At 29.0% G+C, this 14,500-nt stretch overlaps 1 protein-coding gene across 1 annotated transcript in view; it reads left to right on the top strand.

Annotated features, from left to right (window-relative positions):
* LOC107452704 (adhesion molecule nephrin-like) overlaps nt 1–14,500 on the top strand; it is a 435,364-nt gene that overhangs the window by 160,469 nt on the left and 260,395 nt on the right. The window contains exon 2 of the mRNA XM_071188109.1: nt 789–923. Coding sequence (XP_071044210.1) covers nt 789–923 — 135 coding nt within the window. The remainder of the gene's footprint in view (nt 1–788; nt 924–14,500) is intronic.

Raw genomic sequence — 14,500 nt, 5'->3', positions numbered from 1 at the left:
TTCCACGTTTTTCTGTCTATTTTGTTAATGATATTATTCAAATTTATGCATCTAATATCGCTTACTGTAAGCCAAGAAAATGACATGAGAGTGCTTTATAAATAAAAACATTATAGCATATGTAGAATAATTAATTTAATTGGTATAGCCTACACCCTTTATATTTTTCGCAAAAAAGTTTGGAACAATGCACAACTTCGCAAAATTTACGTCCTATGAGAAATATTTGCTTTCTAATGCATTTCCGCTCTCTGCGTAACACAGGCTTAGGTTTATGTAAACACAAATTAAGTTATATAGTATACAGATTACAGAGACATAAAAAAATCTGTTCGATACAGCTTCCATTCTGAGTCAACCCCCCTGAACTTGAAACGCTCACAGTAAATCGGTTCGATGCTGAACCATATTATATAAGTCTTGCTGCGACTTGTTAAATGCTATTTATTGATATAGGTTTAATTTTCTATAACCAAATTTTAATGCTAAATATAACCATGATTTCTCTCAAGTTAAACCGATCTTATTCTGTAATAAAATACGAGAAATACAATAATGCGCTAAACTTGGTTGATTATTAATGGTCTCAAGTTAAACCGATCTTATTATGTAATAAAATGCAAGAAATACAATAATGTGTTGAACTTGGTTGATTATTAATGGTTGCTGCATATTTGAACCACATATACTGTTCAATATGCCTCAAAATTTTTAACACTATATCAACGTACTTGTATAATATAAAACCGATTTTTACCAAATACATTCATTGGTATTTTTTTTTCCAGTGATTTTATGTCAACAATATTTTCGAGTAAAACCTCATGATACATCTGTTGTAGCAGGAAGAACGGCAGAACTTCATTGCCATGTTGGAAACCGAGCTGGTCTTGTTCAATGGAGCAAAGATGGATTTTTATTGGGTATTTATGAATAAAATTATTCTATTTTAGTGCAATACATTATTACAAATTATGAACAAATGATTACACGAACTGTATTTTGAAATTAATTCAAAAAATGAAAACTACTCTGGCAGCAGAGTTGCCAACGTTTTCCCGCTATTTCACAGAAGTGATGTTTTCCGATTTTTATTAAGGGTATTTTCCATTTTATGAAATAATGTTTTCCCTTTTTATGATGGATATTTTCCGTTTTATAAACTGTTGTTTTCCATTTTCAGTACGGATTTTTCCGTTTCAGAAACTTATGTTTTCCGTTTTCAGCTTGGATATTTTACATTCTGCTACTGATTTTTTTCCACTTATAAAATTACATGACTTTGATATTACAGCGGAGCAATTCCATCTCAGTGGAAGTAGCATCTGTAGACTATAAATGCACGTAACTTAGTTAGAAAAAGCCAGGCTGCTTCCATAACAGCAGTTTTCTTAACTTTTAGAAAACATTTTTATCTAGGAACGGTATGGAATAAATATGGGTAACACCAACAGTTATTTAAACAAAACAAAAAATCTCAGAACTGCTTTCTTTTTTTAGTAATACTTATTTAAATTATGCAATTGTTGCATCCGTATCTATGGAATTACCCAGCTTGTACTTATATACTTTTTATCCATGCAGCAACTATCGTTCTTTTAGGTAGGGATGTGATAGGTAATTACTGCCATCTTGACTAGATAGTTTTGTTGCATTGAAAAATATATATTTTTTTGATTTTGATGAACTAGAATCTTTGAGAAATCTATGAAATGATGCATTTCAACATAACGATCAATTAATATGCAAATATGAAAATCGTACGTAAATACACTACTAGCCATTTAAATTACTACACCTGGAAGGAATGCGAATAACGGAATGATATTTATTGGACACATACATTATAGTTGGAAGAACAAGTGATTAACTTTTCAGGATATTTGGATGTATAGATCCTAAGGAATCAGTACTCAGAGCAGCTTCCACTGTCAGCAATAATACACTATCTACCAATAAGTATTTGGACACTTATGCAAATGACTATATCTGCGGTCCTGAAATACGTCAAGCCTCCCGCCGATATATATCGTGTAGGGAAAAACATCGGCATTATTCCCATGCAAGATGCCTACTGCACTATTTTGGATGACAATGTGCTTCCTGCGTTGTGGCAGTTTTACGGTTACTTCCCCCCCCCCTTACGGACCCTTGTTACTTCCAGGACGACAATGCCAGCTGTCATGTTGCGAGGGTCACCAAGGCTTGGCTTGGTGCCAATGGGGTTAAACGAATGAACTGGCCTGCCCTGAGCCCAGACCTGAGCCCTATCATGAACCTCAGGGACGAGTTGGATCGCCGAATTAAGAGGTGTACTACCCTTCCAAAATCGGTGAAGGAACTTACATGTCTTCTCCATGCCGAGTGGAACAAAAATATCACTAGCCGTCACACAAGGACTTGTGGAAAGTATTTCCCGGAGGGTTCACGATGCAATTGCCTCTCTTGGTGGCTCTACCAACTATTGATTATGAATAAAGTTTGCTTTCCTTTTCAATCACACGTGTCCAAATACTTATTGGTAGATAGTGTAGCTATTATTCTCCTGGACATCGAGTCGAACAGAGATTGGATATCATGGACGGGTATAGCATTCCATACAGCTTCAACAGTATGTCACAATTCCTCGAGCGTAGGTGCCAGTCGTTCGGTAACTATTGACCAGACGTTTTCAATTGGTGAGAGAACAGGAGAACGTGCTGGTCAGGTCTACAGGCAAACATGTTCTGTGTCAAGAAAGATCAGGACAGTGCGGGCAACATGTTGTCGTGTATTGCCTGCTGAAATGCAGCATTATAATTTTTAGGATCATTAGTTAGAGCGTTATTAGTTAGTGGATTTTGAAAATTGTTGTGCTTAATTTCATAAAAATACTAATTGTATAATTCATGTACTTCTTGTGCTTTGTACTTGAGTCATTTAAATTATGTAAAATTTACTTAATTAACCATATTTTTCAATTTGAGTCTTACTGTAATGGTAAATAACTATTGATAATTTTAATGCTATGAAATCGGAAATATTTCAAACCTTTCCTGCACCTCATTGCAGAAAAATACCCTACAATCCCCAATTTTTTTTTAAAGAAGAAAATAAAAAAAAAATAATGTTATGTTCCTTTTAAAAATAACGAGCACTATAAAAAGTGCTCTCTAAAAGGTTTATCTTACATTTACGTTAATATACATACTTTAAAAGATAATGATTATCAATCACAATACAAATTTCGCTACATCTACAAAACAACTTAAGAGCTCTTTCTCAGAATTCCACAAAAAATTGAAGATTAAACTTCAAATAAATAAGTATTGCACTAAAACTCAAGTGACGATTAATACTTACATATCAACGGAATCAAGTTTTTCAGCTGCTAGAAAAAATAAATAAATAAAATATTAGAAAAACTATTACCCAACTTTATGTAATAAAAAGTATTCTCTAAAATCAATTTTTTTGTATCTAAAATACACATTTTATCTAAATTATTCATTTATCCAATGGATCTCCAATTTCAATTTGAAAATAAAATGGTTTTTTCCTAATTTTACATAAATATAAAGGAAGCTTATAAATTAGACAAAGATGAAAGTGATTTTGTGTGTAAATGTAATGTACTGCAACGCAAATGTACTGCAATGGAATAAAGTACTCATTCATTTTTATTAAAAATTTACCTAAAACTCTATTAAAAAAGAGCAAAAGAGACAAAACTACAAAATATTTTATTGAAAGATCATAAATTAAAATCCCTTTCGGAATCTCGCAATTTTCTTTATAAATGCCAAAACTGATTCTGCCACTGAACTTCTTTTCCCAAAAAATAGTTATTGATTTTCTAAAATTGTTGAAAACAAATTCGATAGAATAGTAAAATTTTGTTGACCAATAACTTTAATGCTTAAAATTAATTATTATTACAGATTAATTAAAATTAAAATTTAATTATATTACCAATATATTTAAAAAAAACTGAACATTTCTCCAATATTTTTGGCAATAAATTAAATTTTAAAACAAATAAACACACGCTTTGAAACATTAAAACAGAAAATTAACAGGAAACAACAAGAAATTTATATGAAACTAAGCAAAATAGAATTCTCACAGAAAGTACTGTAAAGCTATTATTTTAATTATTATTATAATTATCATTTTAAATTTTTAATGACAAATCATTTTCGTTTAACCTAAAACTCAGTAACAAATTTTAAAATAGTTTATTAAAATATTTTTCACATAAATTACAATTATTTTTATTTATAAACCATTAAAATTTATATATTAATGCATGCATTTAATATAATCAGATGCTTGTTATTAAAAGTAAATTCATTTCTATCTCAGTAAAATAAAATAAACATTGTTAGAAATAGAAAATTATTCTAGTAAGGAAGAGATATAGTAATACGGCAAATAATTAGGTTTATACTATGATATTTTTTGATGCACAGGTGGACGTACCTGTAAACATCAGACAAATTACTTCAAAAACAATCTAATTAAGAGAAGATAAATTAAATGTTAGTAGTTTACATGCTCACAACTATAAAAGTTTTTAGAAACTTTGAAACTGCAGTACGAAAATATAATTGAAATGAAAATTTTAAATAAAATTTTAAGCTTTTGCTGATCATTTAAGCTTTTGCATTTTTAAGCTTTTGCTTACATTTTGCTTTTTTATTATGAATGTAATATTTCTTTTATTTATGGTATTCGCAATCCGAAAAGTTCAATTAAACTAATTTAAAACATTTGATATTTTTTAAGTAAATCAAAAATACTATTGGAAAATCTCAATGGGTATTTTGAAAGAAAGGCATACCAAATAGGTAACAAGATATTCGTAATTATTTATGACATAGAAAAAAGATATTTCCGATGAATATTTATTATTATATATAATAACTGATATAAACTAATTTTCCTGATTTTCATTATCGGAAAAAAATATGCTAACTAAGAAGAAAAAGCTCTCCTAAACAATTTTAAATTGGAATGCTTTTCCTTGATATGTAGGAAAGATATTTGTATTATTCATTTATGCCATTAAATACCATATAAAAAGTCTTAATAATTTAATTAAAAAGTAACAAAGCCTTATTTTTAAGTACTGTTTATTGCACTGTATCATTTCAGATCCGTCTTACAATAATTAACAGTAATACACTCACTCATTGTTTTGAATAAAAAAAGTTCTTATCTGAGCAAATAATTTTTTACAATTATTTTTATAGTAGTTTACCAATTTTAGACTGTTATTAATGTGTAACATACTCTGCATTCGCATTGCATTAAATCTAACCAACTATAATATTGATCAGTGTCAGCTCTATTTAAAACTAATTTGTATCATTTTGCTAGTAAATAAATGTGAAAAACATTACATTAACTTGAAAAATCATTTGAAAACCATATAAAAGCAATTTAATTTTTTTCAACCCTGTTCCTATGTAAACCATATATTGTAACAATATAGCTTAGAAACTTCTAGAATTTTATAAATAGTTGGTATTTTTAGATTTATCTATTTTAGTTAATGGTAAGTTGATAAAAAAAGGAAATTTTAGCAAACACCAAATCGTAGTTCTTATTCAATCACAAGAATGAATTCGCAATGGGAGACAAATAATTTAATGAAAACTATCTGAGCCATAAAGACAGCGATATCACATATATTGTAAAACACATGCGAGTTTCACATCTTATAGGATATTTCCTTAGCATCTAGTCTATCTCACATTTCAAACTATTATTGTGACAGCACTTCTACCCTGTGCTGTCACTTGCAAATACTGAATACTGTTCAGAATGTTTCTTCTGCTCCAACATATTAAGGGTTCCATTTTTCAGCGCAAAAGATGTTGAAGAGGCGAAACTAGAAATACTAAGAAATTTTGTCTTTCTTAGATCTACTGTTCTAATAATGTCTGTTTTTTAAATGTTTTTCTTTTAATTAGAGCATTATAAGTATTTTACATCAGTTTTACATAAGTATTTTACATCAGTACATTGATTTACATAACAATAAATTTTCAGCAATTTCATGTCCAAGATAATAAGAGAAATAACTTTAAAAACACCATGGTTTCAAACGCTATAATGAATTTGTAACAAAATAACACCTCTACTAGCGGCTACAAATATCATATAATTTAACATATTTTTTAAACATCTCAAATTTATGTTTCTTACAAAGCTTGTAAGTTCGAAAACAGTATTCACTTACAAACATAAAATTTTTTATGAGGGTCAAAATGGCCCCCTTTGGTTTTTTTAGGTATTTAATATGGTTTTTGTAGGTATTTATATATACAATTTCGTGTTTTATTAATCAACATAAAACTATGAAACTTTAATGCGGTTTATTTAGAAACATTTCAAGAAGATGGAAAGAAAATGTGAACCTATGTTCCTCAAAAAGAACTTCGGAAAATGAAAAAAAAATATCTTATTGATCCCAATGGTGCTTCTAGAATTAATGTTGCATTCATTTTTTACGTGCATTGCTATATCTCTGAAAACAATAAAGTCTTATACTCCCCTAGTTTTACCGCTCATGTTGGACTTTCTATAGAGAATTAGTTTTAAATATTTTCAGTCATCGAACAAATAATAATTAAATAAGTTAAATAAAAGAAAATCTAATTAGATCACCTTGTTTAGTATTTGACAATTAATATCACTAAAGAACATCATACTTGAAATCTCAAAGTTTATAATTTGAATCCAGTTTAACTTAATTGAACATGAAACTGTACTTTAATTTTGTTAAAAGGACGAAATGATCAGAAGATCGAAGTAATTCATACCAAAGTTAATATATATATAAATATATATACATATAAATATATGGATCATTCTCACGAAAACTGTCATTTTTCAGTTCATAAAATCCCAAAAAAGTAAAGTGAATGAAAAGCTCTGAAGCTTTTTATATTAATAGAAATATGTAATGGCATTATAAAGAAAGTATATATCCTATAAATTATACTTAATATTTAAATTAATCAATTTTTTAGACAATTAATTTATAATAATTAATAATTAATTAATTAATTTAATAAATAAATTAATTAATTTAATAAATAAATTTATTATTTTTTAAATTTATTCTTCAAAAATAATTAATAAGTAAATTAATTATTTTCACTATTTAAAAAGTGAGGGAATGACACTAATGGTGAGGGAATGATATTCTATTTTAATACACGTTTTTATCTAAGTTACATCTACCTAAAGTTTGAAAATGATAACGTACTAAGTATATCTAATATTTATTATAATTTGGTCTTATATATTTAATAGTTTTTACAGGTTTGGGAAATAAAATTGGCTGGCACGATTGAACAAAAAAAAAAATTAATAATATACTCATCTTGAATCATTCCCTCACTTCAGCGTCATTCCCTCACTTTATACACTAGTGAGGGAATGACGAATTCAATAAAATTTAAAAATAACAGTTAGACCTAATTAATTTCTGAAGTCAATCACATACAATTATATTCATACAAGAAAGCAACATATAATTATCCACTTTCTCGATGAAGTTGTATTTTATTTTACTCTAAAAAATGACATGAGGGAATGACAAATGTAAAAAATTTTACCTGATTTGATTCATTCAAATTTATTCCACAGCAAAGATTCTTTAAGTTGAAGATGGAAACATACTGCAATTTTGTTCCATGATGCCAGTTGTTAACTTCTGAAGTTTTCATTAAAATATTTTTATTCTAAGAAGATTTCAGGTCATAAGAACATTGTTGTGAGGGAATGACACGAAACACTGGGGACAAAGTTTAAAATAGTGCTGTGTTAATATTTTTATCAGAAACTAAATTTAAAATTGATTTTCTGAATTCTATATTTCAGTATTCTGAAATAAGAAACACGAATTTGCAACAAAAAAAATTATATTTCAGGAACAATTTTTTTCTTTTTTTAAATCAGCAGTGGGGACAAGTGAGGGAATGACATATTGGTATATTTTAATTACCTAAAATAAATAAAAAATAAAAATTGATAATTTTATTTTTATTCTTTTGTTAGCTTGCATTCTGAAGGACACTTTCCCTGAATTTTTTTTTTTTCGTAAGCTGTAAAACAAACATAAAATATACTGGGGACATGAAAGTGACTGTTTTTGTGAGAATGACCCATATATATATATTAAACGTCTGTCCATAATATTCAATTTATATTGCTTTGAGTTTCATACGAAAACCATGTTTTCTTTAACTTTGTTGGATAGGTCAAATTTTGCGGTAACAAAGCAGCGTCTGCGGGAGGTTTTATGCTTTAATTGGAAGAAAAGTGCAGCTGAAGCGCATCGAATGCTCGTAGAAGTTTATGGTGACAATGCTGCAAATGATAAATCATGTAGGGGACGGTTTCGACGTTTCAAGAATAGTGAATGATGAATAGTGTTGTATACTATGAGCTGCTACAACCTGGTGATTCCATTACTGGTGATCGGTATTGGCACAATTGATTCGTTTGAGCCATGCATTGAGAGAAAAACGGCCGGAATACGAGCAAAGACATGACAAAGTTATTCTTCTGCATAATAACGATCGGCCTGATGTCTCAAAAGTCGTAAAAAATTATTTAGAAACTCTCAAGTGGGACATTTTACCGCACCCGATGTATTCGCTGGACATTGCTAATTTTGATTACTGGTTGTTCCGATGGATGCATCACGATTTCACAGGTCACCAGTTCACTTCTTTCGCAGAAATCGGAAATTGGCTCCTAACTTGGATCGCCTCAAAAGACGAGACATTTTTTTGAGATGGAATTCGAAAATTGCCTGAGAGGTGGGAAAAAAGTAGTAGCCAGCGATGGACAATACTTTGAGTAATCTGTTCATTCATTTTGTTCTGAAATAAATTCATTTTTGAGTACCAAAAAACGGACCGAATTAATTTCTACTCCCAATCTATATATATATATATATGTAGTACGGTATGTAATTGAATGATTTTGTTAATTATTATGGTCCCCAAAGACATTTTTATTGAGCTTCCTCCAATTTCTTGCGATCTTTAGAAGGATACAAGTTCATATTTTCAAAGAAGAAATAATTGCGTGTGTTACAACAAAGACTTCCTCTCGGAGAATTAAAGGTAAGGAAAAGCCGATTACTCCTTCATCTGAGCATCAGATAGAGGGTCTGATCTGATTTCGTTTCGTTGTTAGCTCTCTTTTTTCTTTTCAACATTCCGATTTTTGACTCTATCACTGCCTTTTCTCTTAGTTTATTTCATAAGAGTATAAGTAGCTTATTTGAAAATCTATTTAAGTCAGCAATCGAATTTCATATTCTCACATTGATGTACTTAAGTAAAACACTTTTGTTAGATGTTATTTTTTCTGTACAAATGTCAGCTTATTTCATGAAGGAAAAATGTATTTCTAACTTCTATTTTTGGAGAAAAAAATCATACTTGAAGGAAATACAATTTTCCAATTTTTTTTTTTACAAAGAATTTTTAAAGTTTATTTTTGTACATACGATTTGAAAATGAGTGTAGTATTTATTTTTGAAATGTTAATAACTAAAAATTAAGGAAAAAACAGCAATATATGGGGAAAAAAGAGCTTCGAAGAGACAAAAATGAAAACCGTGTTGAAATGAAACATTTCGCGAAATGGCAGAATTTTGAACTTTATCCGAACTGTTTCTGGAAAGTATATGATTGATCAAATATTATTGATTACACATACACGCACAGTAGTGGAGTTAAGTGACGAACTTAAACTTGGAATATTTTTCCTAAATTCATTAAATAGCTTAAAAATTTAATTCCCTTAGAAAGAGAGTAAAACTTAACTCTGATTGAAAAATATATATTTTATTCCTCATTGCAAATGAAGCAATCTCACTTTATAACACTGGTAGTGGACTTAACACAACACTCCGTCTAAAGTTTTGCCGCTGTATGTGTTGATAACAATAATTGTTTTAGAGAAAATCGAGTAAGTCACCTGACCCGCTTCTAAATCTTACCCTACTCTCTCTTTATATTTATAATTCAAATTTTTTTTTCTTTATAATTCAAATTGGCGTGCGCATAAAGCTACAGGTGCTAATATATCATCAACACTTGAAAATTTTAATACATAGTGCCCTATCAAGTTCTATACAGCCACACCTTAGCACGGCCTCATAAAAAATATAATTTAAGACATTTGAATAAGGTGGTTTTGATAGTTGCGAGATTGTTTTGTAATAAAGCATATTGGCCTTACCGTTACAAGTGGCGGAGGGTTTAGTCTATGTCATATTACCGTCGAACAAAATAAATATCGAGATAAGAAGATTACCGCTGACTGTTTGATGGAACTTTTTTTTAAGATCAAAATATAGTCTAAATGTCCTTCGTTGGCTCGTTTTCATATAATCCAAACGATAAATCTTGTTTACGAGACAATCTATATATTCTAAGTGATCATATTAAAAACTTATTATTAAAACAATTCTCAAAAAAAAAGATCTCAGATACGAGCTCAATGAAGAATTAATAATATTAACAATTAATTTAATATATATTTTAACTCTATGGTTTGCTACAAGCGTCACTTATCCAGTCAAAAGGTGTCTGAATTCGTGTAGAATAGATGTGAATTTCCATTTTTTACTTTGTGTATCGTTAAAAGGAGAAATATGACAGTTGTTTTAGTATTTGGTTTTGTTTATTAAACTTAATGAGAGTCGATCTCAGTCAATTTCAAAATGTCATCGATATTTTCAAAATAAGTACCATCAGCCACATGTAATAATGTGACATGTTGTGATGTGGTTTTCATTTGTTTACTAGCTTTCTTTAGCCTTTCTAATAGGTTTATTGTCAAAAAATATTAAATACTGCAAATAGCGAATTTATGCCCTATCACAAGAATTTGTCACAATAACACTTTATTAGAACTATGACCCATTAAAAACTTTTGAAAACCATCAGTCTAATTTAGAATACACTTAAGAAGTACACTGCAACTTCACACAGATCACCACAAAATAACTTATTTAGGTTTTAAAAATATTTTAACTATTTCTAAATGTATTGTAGCTTCTCAGAAGATATTTATGAGATATGAAATATCACATACACTGAAAAATGAAATAAAATGCGTCAAAATAACGCTGAGAAAAATGATAATTGAATTTGAAACCCCATGTATTCAAAATTAAAAGAGCATTAACTCATTCTTGAGCAGTCTCTTAAGTCAAGTAGACTGCCAGCAAGAATCGAACTTTAATCATCCGAGTTCGTAGTACGATGCTCTGAAAAGCATTGTTGTAAAATGCTTCACACAGTGTAAGTAGCAATGACACAACATGACACAGCGAAATAAGGAAGGAAAGAAATTAAATTTACTAACTATGTTATTGGGACCCTACTTTCCAAACCGCAACCTTTTGGACCTATGTATTGGAAATTTGTTGTTAGTCAAGATATGTCATTGAGGTATCACTATTTAAATTTTTTTATCTCACTCTGTACCTAAATGTGAAAATAATAAATGAACCACCCTGAATAACTTTTGATCTAATAATCCACGTTCTATGACTCCATATTAATGAGTTCAGGGAGTGACCACAAATAGGTGCAGGCGCTAATTTAAGTTACGAAATGAGACACAAAAATGAATTTTCTATGAAAAAATATACCTTTTTTCTTACGGATTCCAAATTTTGAATCCCAAAACATAGGGGATAGCCGCAATCAGAAAAATATAGTCCCCATAGTTTGATCAGGAGAGCGATCCAAAGTTTGGACCCCCTATTGCAAATTTTATTTTTTGCGTATTTCAGTATCTGTCGAGAACTTCTTAAATGACTTGAAAAATCTTTGCACTCAGTTAAAAAATTCGTTTATCGAAAGATAATTCCATGCAGAAAAATTTTGTAAATATTTACTATTTCTTATGATTTGTTTAGCAATAGTAAAAAAAAATTGAAATGTAAAGCATAAAATTTTTTACATCATTTTAAAATATCTAATTTTGCATGGCAAAATAATTTTTTTTTTTTGCAAAATCGCTTGAATAGTTCCTGAGAAATCGAATTTTAGAAAAACTTGAATATTCTCAGGAACTATTCACCCAATTTAGCTCAAATTTTGTTTTTTGCCTTGTAAAGTTAGATACTTTAAAATTACGTGAAAAATTATATACCTCACAATTCAAAAGATTTACGACTATTATTAAATAAAATAATAATAAAGTAATGATAAATATCTGCTAAAATTTATTTTTTGCATGTGATTATCTTTGGAAAAGCAAATTTTATAATTGTGTGCAAAGATTTTTCAGTTCACTTTAGAATTTCTCGAGAAATGGCGAAATACACAAAAAATAAAAATAACATTAGAAGATTCAAACTGTGGATCTCTCTCCTACCCAAACTATGGGGACCAAATTTCCCAGATTTCGACTGCCCCCTATGTTTTGGGAGTCAAAAATCCGAATCATTGAAAAAAAAGGTATGTTTAGTTCGAGAAAGTACGTTTTAGTGTCTGAACTCGTAACTGAAAATGTCATTTGGCACTAATTAATTAGCATATTAGAAGTCATCCCTTCCAACAATTAAGATGGAGTCTAGAACGTGAAGATTCGATCCATAGATCAAAAGTAATTCAGGGGTGATCCGCTTTTTTTATTTTTTTCTCTCTGTACAACTATGGCGGTAAAAGCATCTTACGAACTGCCAAACGAACGTCTCTTTCACACTATTCTCCCTCCACATTAATTTTGAGACTCGGCTTTTAGCACAAAAATGAGCATGAACTGTTTCAATTTTGAATACAAGGAGGTTGGGTATTCGACTATTATTTTTTCTGGGCTATTTCGACGCATTTTTGCTCGTTGTTTTCCTTTTATTTTTGCAGTGCTGTGAAAAATATGGAAGAATCGTTATATATTTTAATAGAAAAAAGTTTTTCTTGGTACCAAATAAACTCTTTAAAAAACTATTGCGCATTTAGCAAAAATAAACAGTTATTTATTTTTTCATTAAAAAAAATAATTTAATTGTATTAATGAAAGAAATTTTTTTTTATAAGTAACTATCCTTGAAATACCCAACCGAAATAAGAGGGTCACACAACAGCGCAATATCATCAAAATGTAAACTGTGTTTTTTCTTTGTATATATATATATATATATATATATATATATATATATATATATATATATATATATATATATATATATATATATATATATATATATATATATATATATATATATATATATATGTATGTATGTATATGTATATAAAACTTTGCAATTTTAGGGGGAAATAAAATTTGGATCATATTTTTTATTTTTGAAAGTTATTTTTGTTTTTATTTTGCAATAAAATTCACGGTTTCAAGCGACCCATGGTTTCGAATATATAATCCACTTTAAAAGCCCTAATTTACTATAAACAAGTTTAATACGAATACATGAACCTTTATGTTTTAAAGATATGGAATTCTTCCCTCCGTCACATGCAAGATATATGGAAAAATATTCTAAATATTCTAAAAACATATAATTTCATCAATTTTTAATTTTATAATTAATATTACATATAAAGTAAATCCAACACAAATCTCGAATACTTCAATTTTTGATGAGTCATTTTAGTTTAGCTTAGCAAGACTTTATCAGTTTATCAGTTATTTAATTGTTTCCTATTTTTGATCCGTACGCAGCAATCGGATTAAGTAAAATCATTCTTAATTCCGAAATAACAAACGACCCTTCATTCGTAATTGAATTGCTTCTAAATCGATATCTAGTCATGTATTGCTTCAATTCTTTTTTTCAAAAGAACTTTTATCTCTAGAGGAATCAAGCATTTGGACGAGAAAATTTAATTCAACACTTTTTTCGTCAACGCAAAATTAATTGGAACAAATCATATGAAATCTTGTAATTCATATGACGAGAGTTTCAAAACAAACTCTAAAGTTTTAATTCCTCTTGATTTGTGAGAAATCGAATTGTTTGAGAAAACATTGTCTAGCATTTATTAAAGTGTTTTGAGGTATTACAAAAAGGCTTTTATATATATATATATATATATATATATATATATATATATATATATATATATATGTTAAGTACGTACAAAGTTCACATGCGGGTTTACAATTTTGTATCGGTGAATGTCATGTTCTTGTTCACTGTTAGAAATTTCTCGGAAAAACTGACTGAAAACAATTTATTGAATACTTTTTTTACAGTATTTAACCAAAACAGTCAAATAACCATAAATAAAATGGTAATCAAACTGTTAAGTTTGAGGAAAACTGTTTATTAACTGCCTTCACCTAATACGTTAAACAACCAGAATTTAATCGCGCCAACTGAAACCAACTATTAAAACTACTCAGTTCGTTGCAACAGCGTACATATCATAGCCGAAAGGGCTTATCTGTCAATCTCCTACCCGGCAGAACTGGAGTTCGAGTCCTAGTGTTAACACCACAATATTTCCTCCAT

Source organism: Parasteatoda tepidariorum, chromosome 12 (assembly GCF_982258835.1).
Source record: "Parasteatoda tepidariorum strain Cologne lab strain chromosome 12, Ptep-v5.0, whole genome shotgun sequence".
NCBI lineage: Eukaryota > Metazoa > Arthropoda > Arachnida > Araneae > Theridiidae > Parasteatoda > Parasteatoda tepidariorum.
The sequence above is the reverse complement of the archived record's forward strand: the minus strand, read 5'-3'. Positions and strand labels throughout refer to the sequence as shown.